At 49.1% G+C, this 21,960-nt stretch overlaps 2 protein-coding genes across 3 annotated transcripts; one reads left to right on the top strand and one right to left on the bottom strand.

The window, feature by feature from the left end:
• Positions 1-353: 353 nt before the first annotated feature.
• On the bottom strand, positions 354-3,179 carry LOC138824219 (coiled-coil domain-containing protein 87-like). Its single transcript, XM_070017886.1, has one exon. The coding sequence runs from the start codon at positions 3,177-3,179 to the stop codon at positions 594-596; it is 2,586 nt and encodes an 861-aa protein (XP_069873987.1). The 3' UTR covers positions 354-593.
• A 144-nt stretch (positions 3,180-3,323) lies between these two features.
• LOC138824348 (copper chaperone for superoxide dismutase) lies at positions 3,324-15,619 on the top strand. Of its 2 annotated transcripts, XM_070018175.1 has the most exons (8): positions 3,324-3,460; positions 3,789-3,861; positions 8,232-8,369; positions 9,037-9,214; positions 10,187-10,247; positions 14,960-15,037; positions 15,109-15,212; positions 15,305-15,619. In XM_070018175.1, exons 1-8 carry the CDS (start codon positions 3,422-3,424, stop codon positions 15,456-15,458), a joined length of 825 nt encoding a protein of 274 aa, XP_069874276.1. In that variant the 5' UTR covers positions 3,324-3,421; the 3' UTR covers positions 15,459-15,619. The 2 variants fall into 2 exon arrangements, with proteins under 2 accessions (XP_069874276.1, XP_069874277.1); XM_070018176.1 differs by lacking the exon at positions 3,789-3,861 and having other exon boundaries at positions 3,382-3,460.
• The last annotated feature ends 6,341 nt before the right edge of the window (positions 15,620-21,960 follow it).

Here is a 21,960-nt window from a genome sequence, read left to right on the forward strand (position 1 = left end):
ACTCTGAAGATGCCTGGCACTGGTGGCTTACTCTTATAATCCTAGCTACTCAGGAAGCTGAGATGTGAGGGTCAAAGGCAGCACAGGCAGGAAAGCTGATGAGATTCCAAGTAACCACCAAAAAGCTGGAAGTGAAACTGTGGCTCAAGTAGTATAGCACAAGCCTTAAGTGAAAAAAGTTAAAGGACAGTCCCCAGGCCCTGAGTTCAAGCCCCAGGACCAGAAAGAAACTAAGGCTAGAGGGCTGGGGGGGGTTGGTAATGGTTCAAAAGGTAGAACAATTGCCCATCAAGTATAAGGCAAGGTTCAAACCTTGCCAAAATAAATAAACTGACTTGTTCAAGGTCACGGTTTACTTCTGTATGAACTTCTACATTACAATAAACACCAAAGGACAGCCTCCATTCATTTGAAAGGACATTTGGGTTGTATTAGACAAGGTTGTTGACATAAATAGAGATATTGGGCTTGGGATTTTGGGGGGGGCTGAGGGGGAATTTTACTGTCAAAACAAAGACTTAATCTCAACCCCTTGTAGTGCATGTGCCTCAGCCGTGCACTCCCAGACAGATCTAGCCATACTTCTGAAACCATCAGAAATCTGGAAAAGCTCTTGAGTATTTGGGGTTAGGGGAAGAATCTGAGGTGTTTGGCCTGGAAGTGGGCAGGTTAGGTAGCAGAGTATTCTTAGGAGCTATTGAAGACAGGTTGCTGTGCTCATTGAACAGGGATGAGTGGTGGGGAGTCTTCTGGGTCTGGATCAGGTGGCGAATCCGTCGCTGCTGTTGGAGCCAGTAAAGCATCTCCACTTTGTCCTGTTTCATCTTGTCTAGGTAGCGTCGCCCCTTGAAGGTCAGAGGCTCCCCAAAGATGACCTCAATCTCCTGCAGGAGGGAAACCAAAGGAGCCTCTATTAAATTGAGTTCTCTGTGGAGATGGCTGCGAAGCTGATTCTCTTCCAGGAGGCCACTAAAACCCGAGTCAGTCTTTTCGAAGAAGCGGTTTGGGTCAGAGGCTTGCCGCTCAAACCACTCCAGTCTCGCTAGCAACAGCTCCCGCATCTGAATGGGCTTCAGGGCCCGCTCCCAGGCCTTCAGCAAAACTGGCAGCTGTTGCAGACGAGCATTGGAGCTGTACTTGATGATCATGTCCAGCCGGGCCTTTTCAGGGACCTCATATAGAGACCACAGCCGTTCCAGACGATTCTGCAGGCTCAAGACAGAGACTTTACTGGTTCCTTGACTATGCTTCAGCACTGTGTGCCAATCCCACACTCCTGGCACAAAGTCTGGCTCTTCATCTTCTAGCAAGGGAGGAGGATGGGGAATCTCGAGGGACTCTTTGACCTGGGGCTGTACCACCACAGGAACATCTTCCTCATACATATTGAAAATGACATGAAGGTAATCTGTTTCCTGGCTGTTGAGGTACTGGAAGTAGTTGTCTACAGATACAAAGCCTTTCTTGATTGCATCTAAGTTTTTCATTGTGTAGGCTTGTATGAGAGAAGGTATTGCCTCAGAATTGGTGAGGTGAGAATTGGTTTTCCCAGAATAAAGTCCAGTCAAATCAGGGTTGATAATCCGATTTTTTTTTTCTTTGCGTAAAGCAGCTGAGATGAGGGAGCTTGACCAGTCTTTATCAGCTGCAGGCTCAACCAGGGGTCCTTGGTCAAAGCGGAAGTGGTCAGTAGAAACGCGACTCATTAATTCTGCGTAGATCTCCTTGGTGTTACCACCGATGAAGTGATCAACATCCATTTCTTCAATGATTTTAGACTCTAGTTCACCAGTCAGATGATTGTACAGGACTCCAGCCCCCTGGACATGGAAAGAGTCCAAAAAGTATCTATCAGAGATCCTCATAGTAGCTGTTTGGACCACCATCTGATTTTTTAGCTTCAAAGTAATGGTCGTTGGCTGTGGTTGCAGTGGGGGGCGTTTAGGGGTCTGGAGGTCCCACTGTCCAGAGGCTTCTTCCTCTTGGAGGTTCTTCAATGTTCTCTGCAGCTCCTCCAGGTGCGCCCCTGTAGGTAGTCTGTGAGTCATGACTCCCAAGAGCGGAGGCAGTCCAGACTCTAGTACTGAGTGGTGAGTGCACTCCCAGGTCATCTTCTTTACTCTCTGCTTCAGATCCTCAGCCCCACAGCCTTCAGCCGGCTGTTTGCTTTTTGCAGCCAAGACCAGCGGGGTTAAAGGGCGAGTGGGGGATGGAGGAAGGCCCAACTCATCTGCCAGCTTCCAACCCTCGCGAAGAGAGGGCATGGACTGGCCTCTCTGTAGCTGGGAGTAGACAGGAGGATGGAGGGAGATGGAAGAGGTACTGGTGGGAGTCCTGGAATGGCTAGGCAGTGGTATCTTTTGGACTCCTTTTATCTGTTTTAGAGAGGACAGCCATTGCAGAGGACTTTTCCACTTAAATGTGAGGAGATTCTTCAGTTCCTTCACTGGGTCGGGTGGGGGTTCACGCAGAAACTCTGGTGGGCGGCTGAGTTGGACGAGGTAGCTCAGGTTGAGACGAGAGCAAGGCACTTTGGCGAAGCCGGTACTGTGAGGCCAGGGGATGGGGCAGAGCTTGAAAGACCCAGAGGGACAGACGGGATGCAGCTTGGCCAAGACTTCACGGGTCGGCTGGAGGTTTAACAGGGCCAAGAAATCCTTCAGCACGCACTTGTAGACGGCGGGACTAGTGAGGAAGATCGTGCAGTCCCTGGCCAGGCTGGCAACCAGCCGGGCCAGAGTGGCTGACTCGGTGAAGACCCCTTTGTATTTGGGCATGGTCACCAGCAGGTGCAGATAGCGCAGGAAGAGCTGCTCACTGCAGAGCAGCACGTAGGACTCCAGCCGCTTCCGCAGCTTCACGTAATTCCTGTAGCTGAGACCCGGTTCGGGGGGAGGTTCCCGCCAGCTGCATTTGAGCTCGTCCAGGATAACCTCGGTGAGACGGCGTCGGTCCCTGCGGGACACCTCGGCCGCCAACCCGCTGCCGGCCAGCAGTTCGGACACCTGGCTGCAAAGCTGCGCCGCTTGCAGGTTGGCGATCGAAAAAGTCTGCACTGTCTCCTCCTCCTGGCGGCGCTCAGACTCTGGGGGCTCCTCCTCCTTTGAGAAGAGCGACAGCGGATTCAGTAATTGATGATAAAACTGCTGAAACTCAGGCTCTGGCTCCTCGGGCTCCATCTTGGCTAAGGCGAGGCCCGCGCGAGCACCCGGCCGAGGACGCCAAACAGTTACTAAGGCAACCAGACTCGATGGCTCCAGTGCGCCTGCGCGACCCATACTTCCGGCCAGGGCCAGATGGACGCATGCGCCAACAGGCGGGACGGCGGGTGGTTCCGAGGTTCCGCCCGTGCGCGACACCGCGCTTGGTCGGCGGCTGGACGCCGAGCTGGGGAGCTGTGCGGCGGGTGCCTCGGTCCGGGATGGCTTCGGACTCAGGGGACCGCGAGTCCCAATGCACGGTGAGAGTGGAGGCTCCGAGTCGGAAGCTCGAGCCCAGCCCCTGGGTGGTCGGTATCCTGGGAAGGAGCAGACTCCCGGGGCAGGGCCTGCGACCCGGGAATGAAATTGGCGCTCGGCCGCCAGGCCCCGGTCATGAGCCGAGGGGTGGGGTGAGACCGCGGGGCCTGGAAGGATCGGAAGATACGGGAAGGGTTTGACCGGGGACCGGGTGCGGCATCTATGCTATGCGCAGAATTTGGCGTAAACTTGGGGAGGGTGGTGAAGCAGTAGCTAGGATTGCGGGAAACGTCCCCAGCTCTCACCTGGGGGTCCCGGTCGCCCTCGCAGCTGGAGTTCGCCGTGCAGATGACCTGTCAGAGCTGCGTGGACGCGGTGCAAAAGTCCTTGAAAGGGGTGACAGGTAAGAGCCAGGACTATGCGTTCTTCCGGTTATCTGGAAGATTCTGGGAAGGATCAGATCAGTCCAGCTCAAGTCCCATTTTACAGATGAGAAACTGGTAGAGAGTGAAAGGAGTGTTTTTAGAGTCACACCAAAGACATGGAGGGAAAACTGTAGAGTGTTGGTCTCAAGCTTGCCTTGTCAGAACTCTCGACTGAGTTTTTTTTTCCCTTTTTCCTCATCCCCCACCACTCTCTCTGCCTACCCTGTGGCTTGAACTCAGGGCCTGGGTGCTGTCCTTGAGCTTCTTTTGCTCAAGGATAGAACTCTACAACAGCTCCACTTGTGGCTTTTTGGTGGTTAATTGGAGATATGAGTCACACAGACTTCCTGCGCAGGTTGGCTTTGAACCTTGAATTCTCAGATCTCAGCCTCCTGAGTAGCTAGGATTACAGGTGTAAGCCACTAGTGCCTAGCTAAGAGTGGATATTCTGACCAAAGATTTACCCAAATGTTAGGCCCTTCTCTTAAGTTAAAAACAGTCTTGCTGGGAGAGCAGACAGTGGACTGTTTTTGTGGGACATAGGATAATTTTCAGCCTTTAGCAGGTTTCTTAGGCAAAAGACTTCTGATGACTTTATTTTCCCATCTGGGTAACTGGAACCAGCTTGTCTTTCTCATGGCCAGGCAGGGGAGTTGAAGTTTTCAGACTCTAGAGGCAGAGAGTTGCTTGGATCCTTGGGAAAATGACTTTGCTCTTCTTTCAGGGGTAAGTAGGAGGAGCTTCCAGACCAAGGATTGACCCTTTGATCCCTTAGCACCCTCCCTCTAGTTTCTGTGGCCTCTTTCTTTTCCTCCCTGGGACCTGACCTAACCAAACATTTCAAGGTTTATCAGCCAAATAGACCTGCTGCCTTAGTAGAAAACTAGTCTTCTGGTTCCAGCTCAGGTCAGGACTTCAGGAAGGGCATAGTGACAAGGAGATTCCTACCTCAGGCCTGCCTGCTTCTGGAGCAGACAATTAGATCCTCTTGGGAGACCTCGGGATCTGTGAACCCATCTAAGCCAAAACTTAGCTATCAGACCTCTACACTAATCCTGCACCTCTCTTTTCCCTACCTTGTATAAAGGCTCCATTTATGAGTTCCCTGTTCTGTTGCCCTTCTGGTAGCTTTTTCACATAAAAGCCATAGTGGCTTTTTAAAATCATAACTCATATAATGTGGCATGAAAAGGATGTGATGCTTTTTCAAAGGAGTGTGAAAATCATTCCATACGCTTTGTATACAGTGGTGACTGCAGAGTTTCAAGGGCAATAGGGACTTCATAAACTCCTCTTTTGACACATCAACTTTGAGCTTGACTTTGGGGACCACTCAAGAGCTGTACTGACGGAGCTGGCAGCCTACAGAGTGAAGCAAAGGATTAAAATATGTGTTCAGGGCTGGGAATGTGGCCTAGTGGTAGAGTGCTTCCCTAGTATGCATGAAGTCCTGGGTTTGATTTCTGTCAGTACCACATAAACAAAAAAAGTTAGCTGGGCACCGGTGGCTCACACCTATAATCCTAGCTACTCAGGAAGCTGAGATCTGAGGATCATGGTTCAAAGCCAGCCTGGGCAGGAAAGTCCATGGGACTCTTCAGTTAACCACCAGAAAACCGGAAGTGGTGCTGTGGCTAGCCTTGAGCAAAAGTAGCTCAGGAACGGTGTGCAGGCCCTGAGGTCAAGCCCCAGGACTGGCAAAAAAATAGAATATGTAGAATGAGCCAGTCCAACTGAGCTTAGAGGCTATGAGCTCTTTGTGTAGTGAACAGAATGTATGGATTAAGTTCTTATTCTCTGGAGCTAGGCCATTTGGACTTTTATCTTCACAACTTCATACAATGGGATTTTTGTTGTTGTTGTTTGTGTTTTGGTGCTAGTACTGGGGCTTGTACTCGGGGTCTTGCCCTCTTCCCCTCTCCATTGGTTTCACTTAAGGCTTGAGCGACACCTCCACTTCTGGCTTTTGGTTGGTTAATTGAGATCAGTGTCTTTCGGACTTTTCTGCCTGGCCTAGCTTTGAACTGCAATCCTCAGATATTAGTATCCTTGAGTAGCGAGGAGACTACAGGCAGGAGAGCCACTAGCACCCCTCTACAATGTGACTTTGAGCAAATTTCTTTTTTTTTTTTTTTGTCGGTCGTGGGGCTTGAACTCTGGGCCTGGGCGCTGTCCCTCAGCTCTTCAGCTCAAGGCGAGCGCTCTACCACTTGAGCTACAGCGCCACTTCCGGTTTTCTGGTGGTTTATTGGAGATAGGAGTCTCACGGTCTCTCCTGCCCGGGCTGGCTTTGAACCGCGATCCTCAGATCTCAGCCTCCTGAGTAGCTAGGATTACAGGCGTGAGCCACCAGCGCCCGGCTTTTGAGCAAATTTCTTAACTACTCTGCCTCAATAACCTCATCTGTAAAATTGTAATAATATCATTAAACTCAAAAGATTACTTTTAGGGCTGAGAAGTTGGCTCAGTGGTAAAGTTCCTGCCTTACATGCATGAGGCTCTGGGTTCAATTCTTCAGCACCACATAAGCAGAAAAAAGCCGGAAATGGTGCTGTGGCTCAAGTGTTAGGGTGCCAGCTGAAGAGCTGAGGAACAGGGCCCAGGCCTAGAGTTCAGCCCCCATGACTGGGTTGGGGGGGAGGGGAGATTACTATTAGCATCAAATGATGCAATAAAGAAAAAACATCAAGGAGGAACTAGCCCACAGCATATGCTCAGCTGGTGGCTGTCGCCTCCCTACTCTATTTATTTATTTATTTTTTAAGTTTTATTTTTATTTTTTATTTTTTGGTTCAGTCGTGGGGCCTGAACTCTGGGTCTGGGTGCTGTCCCTCAGCTCTTCAGCTCAAGGCTAGCGCTCTACCACTTGAGCAACAGCGCCACTTCCAGCTTTTTTCTTTTTGCTTATGTGGTGCTGAGGAATTGAACCCAGGGCCTCATGCATGCAAGACAAGCACTCTACCACTGAGCTACCTTCCCAGCCCTATTTTTATTTTTTTATTTTAAGTTTTTTGCTGGGCCTGGGGCCTGGGTGCTGTCCCAGAGTCTCTTTTTGCTCAAGGCTAGTGCTCTACCATTTGAGCCACAGTGCCACTTCTGGCTCTTTCTGAGTAGTTTACTGGAGATAAAAAGCTCATACACTTTCCTGCCCAGGCTGGCTTTAAACCCTAATCCTCAGATCTCAGCCTCCTGAGTAGTTAAAATTACAGGTGTGAGCTACTGTGCCTGGCTCCTCCTACTTTAGAATGTTTATAACAGGGCTGGGAAGGTGGCTCAGTGGTAGAGTGCTTGCCTTGCATACCTGAGGCCCTGGGTTCGATTCCTCAGCACCACATAAGCAAAAAGAAAAAAGCCAGAAGTGGCGCTGTGGCTCAAGTGGTAGAGCGCTAACCTTGAGCTGAAGAGCTGAGGGACAGTACCCAGGCCCAGAGTTCAGGCCCCACGATCGGACCCAAGAAAAAAAAGTTTATAACAGTTTTATAAAAATATAATCCTCAGGGCTGGGAAGGTGGGTCAGTGGTAGAGCACTTGCCTTGCATGCATGAGGCCCTGGGTTTGATTCCTCAGCACCACATAAACAGAAAAAAAAAAGCCAGAAGTGGCGCTGTGGCTCAAGTGGTAGAGCGCTAGCCTTGAGCTGAATTGCTGAGGGATAGCGCCCAGGCCCAGAGTTCAGACCCATGACCAGACCCAAAAGAAAAAAAAAATAATTCTCAGCCCAGCACTGGTGGATCGTACCTGGTGGATCTTAACTACTTGGGAAGCTGAGATTTGAGGATCACGATTCAAAGCCAGCTTGGGCAGAGAAATCCTTGAGACTCTTTATTTTCAATTAACTACCAACAACAAAAAAGCTGGATGTGGAACTGTGGCTCAAGTAGTAGAGTACCAGCTTTGAGTGAAAAAGCTAAGGAACAGTGCTTAGGCCTTGAGTTCAAGCCCCAGTACTAGCACAAAAAAAAAACTTTAAAAGTCATAAACAAGGGTCTGGGAAGGTGGCTCAGTGGTAGAGCGCTTGCCTTGCATGCATGAGGCCCTGGGTTCGATTCCTCAGCACCACATAAGCAAAAAAGAAAAAAGCCAGAAGTGGTGCTGTGGTTCAAGTGGTAGAGTGCTAGCCTTGAGCTGAAGAGCTGAGGGACAGCGCCCAGGCCCAGAGTTCAGGCCCCATGACTGGAACCCCCCCCAAAAAAAAAAGTCATAAACAATATCTGGTATGTAATAAGGACTCAAGGTCACAGGTCATAGGAAGCTTGGTAGAGATAGGTCTGGAGAATTGCTCTCTCTCTTGCTGCCAACACAGGATGCCAGTCCGCTGCTGCCTCTTCCCTTCTCTCTTACTCACCAGGTGTCCAGAGTGTGGAGGTGCAGTTGGAGAAACAGATGGTCTTGGTGCAGACCACTCTCACCAGCCAGGAGGTGCAGGCACTCCTGGAAGCCACTGGGCGGCAGGCGGTTCTCAAGGGCATGGGCAGCAGTCGTTTAGGTGAGTAAGCACATGGACTAGTTCTCCCAAAGAAGGTAGCCTAAGCTGGTGCCAGTGGCTCAGACCTGTAATCCTAGCTACTCAGGAGGCTTAGATCTGAGGATTGAGATTCAAAGCTAGCCCGGGCAGTAAAGACAGAAGTGGAATTGTTACTACAGTACTAGAGCACTAACCTTGAGCAAAGAAAGCTCAGGGACAGAACCAGCACAGGCACACGTGTGCGCGTGCGTGTGCGCACACGCGGGCGCACGCGCGCGCACACACACACACACACACACACACACACACGGGGCTGGGAAGGTGGCTCAGTGGTAGAGTGCTTGCCTTGCATGCATGAGGCCCTGGGTTCGATTCCTCAGCACCACATAAGCAAAAAGAAAAAAGCCGGAAGTGGTGATGTGGCTCAAGTGGTAAAGCGCTAGCCTTGAGCTGAAGAGCTGAGGGACAGCGCCCAGGCCCAGAGTTAAGGCCCACGACCGGACCCAAAAGAAACACACACACACACACACCTAAAACTGATACAAATATAACCATAGGCTCCTTGGGCTCTGTGTTGGATGGCTTTGGGGAAGGTGGGAAAGCTCTGTGAAACTTTCCCTGTCCTTCCTTAGCTGAAGGGGTGGGGTTAGGTGGGATGGCAAGCAACCGAATATCTTATACCTTACAGAGAATCTGGGGGCAGCAGTGGCCATCCTGGGGGGATCTGGCTCTGTGCAGGGGGTGGTACGCTTCCTCCAGCTTACCCCTGATCACTGCCTCATCGAGGGAACGATCGATGGCCTGGAACCTGGGCTACATGGACTCCATGTCCATCAATATGGAGACCTCACAAAGGACTGCAACAGGTAGGTCATCTGTAATGTCTCTCATATTGTCCTCAGCCTATACATGTTTACCCTATGTCCTTACAAGTTCCCCAGGGGGGCATCCGTAACCTGCCCAGGTTACAGATGAGGAAACTCAGGCCCAAAGAGGTCAGTGACTTACAAAAGGCTCCAGAGGATATCAAAGGTAGAGTTAGGATTTGAATCAAGATCTGAGGTAGAAACCAAGAGCCAGTGGTGCACATCTGTAATCCTTGCTACTCAGGAGTCTGAGCTCTTGAGTATCACAGTTTGAAGCTAGTCCTGGCAGGAAAGTCTAGGAATAGACTCTTATTTCCAATTAACCATCAAAAAGGCACAAGAGAGCTGGGCGCCAGTGGCTTATGCTTGTAATCCTAGCTACTCAGGAGGCTGAGATCTGAGGATCACCATTCAAAGTCCATGAGACTCTTATCTCTAATAAACCACTAGAAAACTGGAAGTGGCGTTGGCTAAAGCAGTAGAGCGCTAGCCTTAAGCTGAAGAGTGCAGGGACAGCATCCAAGCCCAGAATTCAAGCCCCATGACCGACAGAAAGAAAGGCATAAGAGGAGTTGTGGCTCAAGTAGTAGAGAACCATCCTTGAGTGAAAAAGCGGAAGGGAGTGCCTAGGTCCTGAGTTCAAGCTCAAGTACCAGCATACACATACAAAGAAAACATCTGAGGCAGAGACATGAAGGGAAAAGCATCTATCATAGTGTTCTCTTTGGTAAAATTATTTACTCCTCTTTGTCTATCCTGGACAATAAACAGAGTGCAGAATTCACATGTGATTCTTCTTGGTGCCCTTTTCCCAAAGCCTGACCCAGAGTCGTAGGCCTGATTGGTGAATAAAGGTACACATAACTCAATACATGCAGGAATGAAATACAAATACATGTATGTAGAGGAAGAAGGTGGACTTCCTGCCTGTGAGCTGTTGTTTGGCTGCACACTGTCGCCTTTCCTCCTTAGCTGTGGGGAGCACTATAATCCTGATGGAACGTCTCATGGGGGTCCCCAGGACTCTGACCGGGTAAGTGTCAGTTGGGTCTGGGTTTGGGCCTGGTCTGAGAAGCAGGCAGGACTCTCTGGGCCTTGGTTGCTTTGTGGTTGGTGCTTTTTTCTTGGTCTTTTCCTCTCACTTGATTGTTTGGCTTAGGAACATTTACAGCTGCTTTCTGTGATCAAGGCTGTGGGGATACAGTGCAATGTAGCCCCAGTGTGTGTGTGTGTGTGTGTGTGTGTGTGTGTGTGTGTGTGTGTGTGTGTGTGTGTGTGTGTGTGTGTGTGTGTGTGTGTGTGTGTGTGTGTGTGTGTGTGTGTGTGTGTGTGTGAGATACAGTGCAATGTAGCCCCAGTGTGTGTGTGTGTGTGTGTGTGTGTGTGTGTGTGTGTGTGTGTGTGTGTGTGTTGTGGAATGAGAGCCCTGGCAGGAATCCTGGGGATACAGTGCAATACAGCCCCAGTGTGTGTGTGTGTGTGTGATTTACAGCTGCTTTCTGTGATCAAGGCTGTGGGGATACAGTGCAATACAGCCCGTGTGTGTGTGTGTGTGTGTGTGTATACAGTGCAGTACAGCCCGCGTGTGTGTGTGTGTGTGTGAGTGTGTGTGAGAGTGTGTGTGATGAGAGCCCTGGCAGGAATCCTGGGAGCCCAGAGTGAACATTAGGGCAGAGGCAGTGGGAGAACATGGGAGTTGAAGGTTTCCCTACAAAAGCCATCCTGACATCACCACCAGGTCCTGGAATTCCATTTTTCCCCATGGCCAGTTTTGCTTCTACATTGTTATTTGAAGCAAATCAAGACTTCATTTCATATTATTAGGATAGACTATCTTAATGATAGAGTCTGTTGCCTAGGCTGGTCTCAAACTTCTAGGCTTAAGTGATTCTCCTGCTTTAGTTTCCCAAATAAGTTGGTGCTACAGGCAAGTGCTTTGTTTCCTGGTGGAACTAGATTTATTTTTGTTTTATTTATTTATATTTTTTGTCCCAGGTACTGGGCCTCATGCTCTCTATTGGCTGGTGTTATACCATTTGAGCTATGCTTCTAGTTACTAGCTTTATTTTGTATTAGAAACTTTATGTTACTACAAAGAATTTAAAAAAAAATCACTGTATCTAGCCAAAAGAGGAGTATTATAGAAATAAATCAGAGACTAAGTCAATGTCAGGATCCAGCTGGCAATTTGAAATCTTTTGACACAGAGTCAGTGGTACACATTGACCATCTGTAATCTGAAAATCCAAAATCTAAATATTCCAAAATCTCTATGGGTATTGAAGGCTCAGGGCTATAATTCTAGGTACTCAAGTGGCTAAGATCTGAAAATTTCAGTTCAAAGCCAGCCTGGGCAGGTTAAAAAACAAAACAAAAAAAACTAGGTGCTAGTGGGTCATGCTTGTAATCCTAGCTACTCAGGAGGCTGAGATCTGAAGATCACGGTTCAAAGCTACCCTGGGCAGGAAAGTTCATGAAACTTTTTTTTTTTTGGGGGGGTGGGGTCCGGTCGTGGGTCTGAACTCTGGGCCTGGGCCCTGTCCCTCAGCTCTTCAGCTCAAGGCTAGCGCTCTACCACTTGAGCCACAGCACCACTTCAGCTTTTTTTTTGCTTTTTGCTTATGTGGTTCTGAGGAATCGAACCCAGGGCCTCAGGCATGCAAGGCAAGCCCTCTACCACTGAGCCACCTTCCCAGCCCCTCATAAAACTCTTATCTCCAATAAACCACTAGAAAACCAGCAGTGGTGCTGTAGCTCAAGTGGTAGAGCTCTTGCCTTGAGCTGAATAGCTGAGGGACAGCACTCAGGCCCAGAATTCAAACCCTATGACCGACCAAAAAAAAAAAAAGCCAAAAGTGGAGCTATGGCTCAAGGGGTTGAATGCCACCCTTGAGCGGAAAAGCTAAGGGATAACACCTAGACCCTGAGTTCAAGCCCCAGTTTCAGCCCCCAAACCAAATATTCCAGAGTCTGAAATTTAAGTTTATTTAAGAGTTTGTATTTTCAAATTAAGGAGATTAATTGGTAAGGTTTTGCAAATATTCACATAATCCCCCTCCCACCCCCACCCTCTCACCCCTACCAAAATGCTGATATCCAACACTGTGTATTTCACATAAAGGTTATTCTACCTGAATGTGCGTCTTGATTCATGGAATGGACTTTTTGGAATTTTTTTTTTTTGGGGGGGGTTGGTGTGGGGATTGAACTCAGGGCCTTTGTGCTGTCTCTGAGCCTCTGAGCTCAAGGCTAGTGTTCTCCCACTTGAGCCACACTGCCATTTCCGGCTTTGGAGTGGTTAATTGGAGATAAGAGTTTCAGAGGGACTTTTCTGCCCGGGCTGGCTTTGAACCATCATCCTCAGATAACCTCCTAAGTAGCTAGTATTACAGGCGTGAGCCACCAGCACCTGTTTTCTTTTTGGATTTTTTGACAGTTCTGTTCCATGTCTATTAGCTAAGACTTCTTTTTCCTAGCCAGGGGTGGGTGTGCATGCCTGTAATCTTAGCACTTGGGAGACTGAGGCAGGAGGATGGTGATTTTTTGGGGGATGGGGGTTGGTGGTGGGGCTGAGATAAGATTCTCATGGACTTTTGTGCCCGGGCTGACTTTGAACCTCGATCCTCAGATCTCAGCCTCCTGAGTAGCTAGGATTCTAGGGGTGAGCCACTGGCACCCAGCTAAGGATGGTTATTTTTGAGGCAAGTCTGGGCTGTGACTGTCACAAAACAGAACAAAACAAACAGAAAAGTTCTTTCTCCCTGCCCTTGGAAGCTGGAAAGAAGTTTCTGTCTGATCTATTGCATAAAGCCATGCTATGTTCAGTGCATTATTGATCAAATGTTACAGTGTAAAACAAGAAACATGTACTGTCTCATAGGTAGGGCCCTGGGTGCCTCTGGCTCAGTGTCTCAAGGGTTGCCGTCATTTTAGGGCTGCACACAGAGAGGATCTGCTTCCAGCTCGCTCATGTTGCTCTTGGCAGGTCTCAGGTCCTCCCTGGCCTTTGGCCAGAAATTGACATTTTTGTCACATGTCCTATCAAGGCAACTGGCTTTCAAGAGCGCGTGAGTGAGAGAGCAATAGGACACGGTGTCTAAGACTGAAGCATACTTTTGCTGCACCCTGATCTAGGAGATAACAGTCCAGCCTACCCCCAAGAGAGTAAATCACAAGAAGAGCCATTCACAGGTTCTTTGCCTTAGCCCTAACAGATGAGGGGGAGGAGCTGGGCAGGTGGAGAGGGTAAGGGTACTGGGTGTCTTGGGTCACCTGTATTTTTACCCTGAGGCCTACTTGAGGCAGGGAATTAGAAAAGACAAACAAGAGCCAGGGCACTGGTGGGTTGGTTGTACCTATAATCCTAGTTACTCAGGAGGTGGAAGCCAGCCTGGGCAGGAAAATCTATGAGTGTGTGTGTGTGTGTGTGTGTGTGTGTGTGTGTGTGTAAAATCCATGGTGTGTGTTCCATGAGGGTGTGTGTGTGTGTGTGTGTAAAATCCATGAGGGTGTGTGTGTGTGTGTGTGTAAAATCCATAAGGTGTGTGTGTGTGTTCCATGAGGGTGTGTGTGTGGAAAATCCATGGTGTGTGTTCCATGAGGGTGTGTATGTGTGTGTGTTCCATGAGGGTGTGTGTGTGGAAAATCCATGAGGGAGGGTGTGTGTGTGTGTGTGTGTGTGTGTGTGTGTGTGTGTGTGTGTGCGTGCGTGCTGGGGCTTGACCTCAGGGACTTGGTACGTTTGCTTAGCTTTTTTGCTCAAGGTTGGTGCTCTACTACTTGAGCTATGCTTCCACTTCTGGCTTGTTGCAGGTTCATTGGACATAAGAGTCTCATACATTTTTTTTCCAGGCTGACATTAAACTGCAATCCTCAAATCTCAGCCTTCTTTTTTTTTGGGGGGGGGGGTCTGGTTGTGGGGCCTGAACTCTGGGCCTGGGCGCTGTCCCTCAGCTCTTCAGCTCAAGGCTAGTGCTCTACCACTTGAGCCACAGCGCCACTTCTGGCCTTTGTCTTTTTGCTTATGTGGTGCTGAGGAATCGAACCCAGGGCCTCAGGCATGCAAGGCAAGAGCTCTACCACTGAGTCACCTGCCCGGTCCCACTTCTGACTCCAGTTAGCAAGTTCCTGCTTCTTTTCCATGCCTGGCTTTCCAGCCTTCTGTTGGGTCTGGGAGCCCTTGGAAGTCATCCAATCCCCACTAGGTGTAAGTTGGCCACATTGGGCTACTCTGAGCCAGCACGGTTCCTGACACCCAGCCCTAAGAAACACAGGGAAGACCCCAAGGGGCAAAGGCCCACCTTGCCGGCCTTCTCCCTTGGAGGCAATCTAAAAGTCACACCATATCTACTGAGCACCTCCTGCCAGATACTCTGCCAGGCATTGTGGGAGTACATATAGTCCCACCTTCAAGGGCATCAGATATGGAACAAATGTGACCAGCCACCCTTTGAGCTGGTGAGTTTTCCGATGAGAGGACTGGTGAGCCACAAAACCCTACACTTGACCAAGCACTGGTAACTCATGCCTATAATCCTAGCTACTCAGAAGGCTGAGATTTGAGGGCTGGGATTAATGTCGAGTTTTCTTTCTTGAGTCCTGCACTGTCCATGATCCTACTTGACTGTTCCCATGGGAGGAAATGGGTAGTTTTCTTTGTTTATGTTTTTAAGAGAAATGGAAAGAGGAATCAGATAGCAGCTAGATCCCCACGTGAGCCTTCTTCCCCATGGGATCTCATTCTAGCACCGTGGGGACCTGGGCAATGTCCACGCTGATGCTGATGGCCGAGCCATCTTCCGGCTAGAGGATGAGCAGCTGAAGGTGAGGTGGAAAGATGGTGGGGAACCCTTCCTAACAGGACAGGGAGGCTGAGGTGTTGTCCTCCTTCAAAGGTGTGGGACGTGATTGGCCGGAGCCTTGTTATTGATGAGGGAGAAGATGACCTGGGCCGAGGTGGCCATCCCTTATCTAAGGTCACGGGGAATTCTGGGGAGAGGTGAGTAGTGCCATTTCCACGAGGAGGCGGAGGTCTGCCAGTGGTGCCCATGGAGCCCAGCATGTTCCTGCTTCCCATACCTCCTTCCGCAGGTTGGCTTGTGGCATCATCGCACGCTCTGCTGGCCTGTTCCAGAACCCCAAGCAAATCTGCTCCTGTGATGGCCTCACTATCTGGGAGGAGCGAGGCCGGCCCATTGCTGGCGAGGGCCGGAAGGACTCAGCCCAGCCTGCTGCCCACCTCTGAGTAGGGCTTGGAGTTCTATTGTGTCCTCCCTACCAAGCATCTTCACCTGCAGAGGTAGCAAAGGGGCCATGCTAGTGCAGGCCTAGGAGCAATAGGTACTGGGTATGTAGGGGTTACTTGGATGCATCTTTAGCAAATTAAACTTTTATTTTCACATGGAACTTTGTTTTGCCTGTGTCTGTTCTTCGATGGGATCAGTGAATGTAGCCTCTTTGCATCTGTCTTCCATATCCATGGCCACCCCTTCCTTCACTGAGATTCAAGTCCACATGTCCTGAGGATTCGTCATCTTTTTTGTGTGGCTCCCCTCTTCCCTCAAGATGGCTAATCGTAGCCAAATAGACACTTGACCCATGCTGGACAGTTCCCTTAAGAAATGCTGATGGAAGCCAGGTGCTGGTGTCTCATGCCTGTAATCCTAGCTACTCAGGAGGCTGAGTTCTGAGGATCGCGGTTCAAAGCCAGCCCAGGCAGGAAAGTCCGGGAAACTCTTTTCTCCAATAAACCACCAGAAAACTGGAAGTGGCACTGTAGCCCAAGTGATAAGAGTGCTAGCCTTGAGCTGAAGAGCTGAGGGACAGCACTCAGGCCCAGAGTTCAGGGCCCACGACCAACAACAACAACAACAAAAAAGAAAGAAATGCTGATGGAGCCAGGTGCCAGTAGCTCACCCTGTAATCCTAGCTACTCAGGAGGCTGAGATCTGAGGATCCTGGTTCAAAGCCAGCCCTGCCAGGAAAGACTATGAGACTCTTATCTCCAATTAACCACCAGAAAACTTGACGTGGAGCTAAGGCTCAAGAGGTAGAGCATTTGCCTTGAGCTGAGGAGCTCAGGGAAAGCGCCCAGGCCCAGAGTGCAAGCCCCACAACTGACAAAAAAAACAAAAATGCTGATGGCTCATGCCTGTAATCCTAGCTACTCTGGAAGCCGAGATACAAGGATCACCGTTTCAAGACAGCCCCATCAGGATTCCCGCACACCTCCCCTCCCCCGTCGGGCTTGACCTTTGGGCCTGGGGGCTCTTCCTCAGCTCTACAGCTCAAGGCTAGCGCTCTACCACTTGAGCAGCACCACTTCCGGTTTTCTGAGTGGTTTACTGGAGATAAGAGTCTCATGGACTTTCCTGCCTGGGCTGGCTTTGAACCACGATCCTTGGATCTCAGCCTCCTGAGTAGCTAAGCTGGGATTACAGGTGTGAGCCACCTGGCTGGGTGCAGAATTTTGTAAGAGGTAAAATCACTTGCCTACTATGCAAAAGGCCCTGAGTTCCATCCTTCCAAGAAAAAAGGAAGGAAGGAACTAGGGGAGGAGGAGGAGGAGGAAAGGAAGGAAATTCTAGGTATCCTTGTATGTGTGTACAATTCAGAGTTTGAGAGACTTAGGAGGATAGTGAGTTTGAGGACAGTGTAGGCTGCGTAGTGAAATCCTATCTCAACAGTTAATCTGACTTGAGTAAATTTTTTTTAAATGTTTATGTGCCAGTACTGGGTCTTGAACTTGGAGCCTGAGCTCTGCCCCTGAGCTTCTTTGTGTTCAAGGCTAGGGCTCTACCACTTGAGCCACAGAACCACTTCCAACTTTTTCTGCGTAGTTTTTTTTTTTTTTTTTTGGTTGGTAGTGGGGCCTGAACTCTGGGCCTGGGCACTGTCCCTCAGCTCTTCAGCTTAAGGCTAGCACCACTTCTGCCTTTTTTTGCTTATGTGGTGCTGAGGAATCAAACCCAGTACCTCATGCATGCAAGGCAAGCACTCTACCACTGAGCCACTTTTCCAGCCCATCTGAGTAGTTATTTGAAGTTGAGTCTCAAAGACTCAACTGCCTGGCCTGGCTTTGAACTGTGATCCTCATATCTCAGCCTCCTGAGTAGATATGATTATAGGAATGAGCCACCAGTGCCTGGCTTGAGTTGATTTCTTTTACTCACAAGTGAAAAGCTTTTAATTAACCTTAGTAGCTCTTCATAAGTATTTGGCACAGAGCCTGACACACATAGATTAAGGAAGCAGTGGCAGTGATTCTAAGGCGATATGGACCCTAGAGGCAAGCCTGAAAAAGATTCTCATACCTATTACTGCTAGCCCTGGCTAGTGAGCTTTGTATTCTTGGCACCTTACTTCGGTTTTCTGAACTCTCTGCACTGGGCCACATGAGGCTTATTATTCTTAACAAAACTACTTTTAGGACAAGGTAAACTTTTAGACTACAAATGACCTCTGTGCCAGCTGCTTCAAATTGAACCAGGCAGTGGGTTTTTGTTTGGCCCTGACTCTAAGGCCCCTGACTCTGTTCCCATTACCCAAGCCCTGCTGGCGCTGCTTCCAGTGCCTGTCCTTGGACCCTGTTCTGCTGGTTGATTCCCCAGCTCCCCATAGTCTCTGGGAACCAATGGTTTTAAACCCAGGATACCTTTCTCCAGTTTTAGGTATTGCAGAAACTGCTGGATTCTGTCCATAGCCAATTCCTGCTTTCCCTCTTCCTGTTCTGGAGCTATAAGTTGGTTTAACCCTCTAGGGCCAAGTTGGTCACCATTCCTACCACTCTAGTAAGACATCAGCATTCCCAGTTCTAGCTGTGTATTTTCCTTTTTTTCTAGCCATCAAGCATTATTCAAATACCTTTTTTGGGGGGTAGGGGGGTAGACAGGAGGCAGTACTAGAGTTTGAATTCAGGGCCTCACACTTACTAGGCAGGCACTCTACCATTTGAGCTATATGCTTCCAGCCTCTTTCTGTGCTGTTTTTGATACAGGAGCTCTGTAGGTATGCAACTAGACTTTGAAACTCTTTATTTGTGCTTCCTTTTGTTGCTGGGTGACAAGTGCACCCATGGCACCCAGGCAATTGCCCTGTAGCCTGAGATAACAAACATCCCAACTCCACCCCAGCCCCTAGACTCAAAACTGCAACCATCAGATCTGTATGTTCCAAGTAGCTAGGATTACAGGCTTAGCCACCATATTGTTTCATACTGGGGCTTGAACTCTGGGCCTCACCTAGCTTTTTGTTCAAGGCTAGCACTCTACTACTTGAGCCACCGCGCCACTTCGGGCATTTTCTGTATATGTGGTACTGAGGAATTGAACCCAGGGTTTCATGCATGTGAGGCAAGCATTCTACCACTAAGCCACACTCTCAGCCCATGAATAGTTTTAAGTTGATGCACTTTTAAACTCATTTAAAGTGGAAAGTTTAGTATTAGCTAATACTACTAATTATGTTCTAGATTGTATTCTAAACTTCAAATTCATATGCTTATCATATTTCCATGTTACAGATGAGGGAAACAGAAGCACAGAGTGGTTATGTAACTTGCTCAAGGCTATACAGTAAGGAATGTGACAGAGTCTAGATTCAGGCCCAGGAAGTATGGTCCTAAGTCTATGTTTCTAATCATTTATATTGGTTCTTATTGTAAAGTGTTGAAAGTAAATATTTTTGTCATCCATACTTTGTAAGAAAAAGAATCCATATATCTATTAAGAAAAAATCATTCATGCTGGGCTGGGAATGTGGCTTAGTGGTAGAGTGCTTGCATGAAGTCCTGGATTCGATCCCTCAGCTTTTGTGTTCAAGGTTAACACTCTACCACTTGAGCCACAGCTCCACTTATGGCTTTTGGTTAATTGAAGATAAGAGTCCATGGACTTTCCTGCCTGGCTTTGAACTGTGGACCTCAGATCTCAGCCTCCTGAGTAGCTAGGGTTATGTTCAGCACAATGGTGAAGCCTTCCAGTGAAAAGCTGGAGCCAGGCACTGGTGGCTCACGCCTGTAATCCTAGCTACTCAGGAGGCTGAGATCTGAGGATCGCGGTTCAAAGCCAGCCCGGGCAAGAGAGACTGTGAGACTCCTATCTCCAATAAACGACCAGAAAACCGGAAGTGGCGCTGTAGCTCAAGTGGTAGAGCGCTCACCTTGAGCTGAAGAGCTGAGGGACAGCGCCCAAGCCCAGAGTTCAAGCCCCACGACCGACCAAAAAAAAAAAAAAAAAAAGCCAGTGAAAAGCTGGAAGTACAGCTGTGACTCAAGTGATAGCCAGCCTGGAGCAGGAAAAGGGAATTGAAGAGTGTGAAGTCCTGATTTCAAAGTCCCAGTATTAGCTTGTGCATGTGCCTGTGCATATGTGTGCACGTGTGCACGCATACATACACACATACACACTGTAATGGGTATGGAGGTGATTAGAAAACAAATACATTTCTTCTAGGGAAGCAGTGAGGAAAAAAAGGGTTGAGAACCTTCAACTATATTGTGTGCTGGTGAGCATACTTTTTTCATGACTTCAATGTGTAAGTTACATATTAATGATTTTTTAACTATTCCTGAAGAAGTTGCTTTGATTCCTTTTGGGAAAGTGGTACAGTATAAGTAAGTGTACCTTGAATCTTTATGCAAAAGTACCAAATAGGGTTTTCAGAGAGACAAACAGCATAGTTTTAATTCTTTAGCCTAAGTCTGTGAGACTCTTAGCCTCAATTAGCTACCTCCCAAACAACATAACCCCCCAAAAAAGCTACCCTGAACTTTTTTGCTTAAGGACAGTGCTCAAGCACTCAGTTTAAACTCCAGAACCACCACAAAAAACTATATGATTAGCCGGGTGCTGGTGGCTCAAGCCTATAATCCTAGCTATTCAGGAGGCTGAGATCTGAGGATCGCAGTTCAAAGCCAGCCCCGGCAGGCTTATCTCCAATAAACCACTAGAAAACCAGAAGGGCCCTGTGGCTCAAGCGGTAGAGCGCCCGCCTTGAGCAGAAGAGCACAGGGACAGCACCCAGGCCCAGAGTTCAAGCCCCATGACTGACCAAAAAACAAACAAAATTATATGATTAACTCAGACCTCTCCCCTAAATCAGACACATATCCAATTCCTCACTGATAATCTCCACTCAGATGACATAGAGGTATTTCAAATTTATAGTGTCTTCAGGTGTATAACAACATATCACAGACATAATTTATGAAGAACACAATTTCCCACAATCATGGAAGCTGGAATTCCAAGTGCTGGCATATTTATTGTCTGCGGATGGGCAGTTTTTTGTGTTTTTTTTGTAAGTTGTAGGGCTTGAACTCAGGACCTGGGTGTTGTCCCTGAGCCTTTTCTTCTCAAAGCTAGGATTCTAGCCCTTGAGCCATAGCTACATTTCCGGCTTTTTGATGGGCTAAGTGTGGATCTTCAGTTATCAGCTTCTTGAGTGGCTAAGATTACAGGCGTGAGCCACCCACATCAGGCTCTATGAGTGTGGGTGTGTGTGTGTTGGTCATGGGGCCTGAACTCCGGGCCTGGGCGCTGTCCCTGCGCTCTTCAGCTCAAGGCAAATGCTCTACCACTTCAGCCACAGCGCCACTTCCGGCTTCCTGGTGGTTTATTGGAGATGAGAGTCTCATGGACTTTCCTGCCGGCCTGGCTTTGAACCGCCATCCTCGGATCTCATCCTCCTGAGTAGCTAGGATGACAGGCATGTTTTTATTTTTGTTCTTTTTTTTTTTTTTTTTTTGGTCCAGTCGTGGGGCCTGAACTATGGGCCTGGGTACTGTCCATCAGCTCTTCAGCTCAAGGCTAGCGCTCTACCACTTGAATCGAACCCAGGGCCTCATGCATGCAAGGCAAGTGCTCTACCTCTGAGCCACCTTCCCAGCTCCATATTTTTTGTTGTTTGTTTTTTTGGGTACGGTCGTGGGGCCTGAACTCTGGGCCTGGGCGCTGTCCCTCAGCTCTTCAGTTCAAGGCTAGCGCTCTACCACTTGAGTCACAGCACCACTTCCGGCTTTTTTCTTTTTGATTATGTGGTGCTGAGGAATCGAACCCAGGGCCTCAGGTATGCAAGGCAAGCGCGTTATCACTGAGCCACCTTCCCAGCCCCCCCAGCTCCATATTTTTGTTCTTTTTTAAAGTCTCAACGTTCGGCCTCACGGATCATCGTTGTGGTTTTTTTTGTTATCCTTATTTCTTGACTGGAAATTCCATCAGGCAGAAATGCTCTCCCGTTTTTCACCCGTTTGCAGGGTCTGCCAGGGCCTCAGTGATCCCAGGGAATAAATTCGTAGCAAGGGAAATGTTTCCCAATTGCAGACTGAGAGCGTTTGTGCAGGTTTCTCCAGGGAGGCCGGACTTGGCAGACATTCGCGCTGCCAAACAAGGCTGGTTTAACCCAGGTTGCCAGGAGGGGAGGAGTCCCGACTTCCGGGTGAACAAAGTTTTCCTTGGGGGCCGGCTATTCTCCGCCCCACCCCGGCCAGAGGCCGCTCCGCAGACTAGGCCTCGGTCGCCGGCGCCGCCCGCGCGCGCTCCTCCACGCCAACCACCCCCCTCCCCCGGCAGCGGCGGTTGGTCGCGCGCGCTCGTCTCTCTCCCACCCTCTCCGCTAACGAGCGGGCTCCAGGTCCTCTGGGATTGGCTGTTCCTGAGTGTGTCTTCTCTAAGCATCTCTGATTGGTTTGCTTGCGCGCGCGGGAGCCAAGCTCCGATTGGCTATATCAGAGCGCCTGCGCGGCGGGG

This window comes from Dipodomys merriami, unplaced genomic scaffold (genome assembly GCF_024711535.1).
Source record: "Dipodomys merriami isolate MVZ:Mamm:240054 unplaced genomic scaffold, mDipMer1.0.p SCAF_128, whole genome shotgun sequence".
Classification (NCBI taxonomy): Eukaryota; Metazoa; Chordata; class Mammalia; order Rodentia; family Heteromyidae; genus Dipodomys; species Dipodomys merriami.

Coding starts and splice junctions, on each gene's coding strand:
- LOC138824219 (XM_070017886.1), bottom strand. CDS start 3,179: ATGGAGCCCGAGGAGCCAGAGCCTGAGTTTCAGCAGTTTTATCATCAA.
- LOC138824348 (XM_070018175.1), top strand. CDS start 3,422: ATGGCTTCGGACTCAGGGGACCGCGAGTCCCAATGCACG. Junction 3,461..3,788: donor ACCGCGAGTCCCAATGCACG/GTGAGAGTGGAG, acceptor TCGCCCTCGCAG/CTGGAGTTCGCCGTGCAGAT. Junction 8,370..9,036: donor CATGGGCAGCAGTCGTTTAG/GTGAGTAAGCAC, acceptor TATACCTTACAG/AGAATCTGGGGGCAGCAGTG.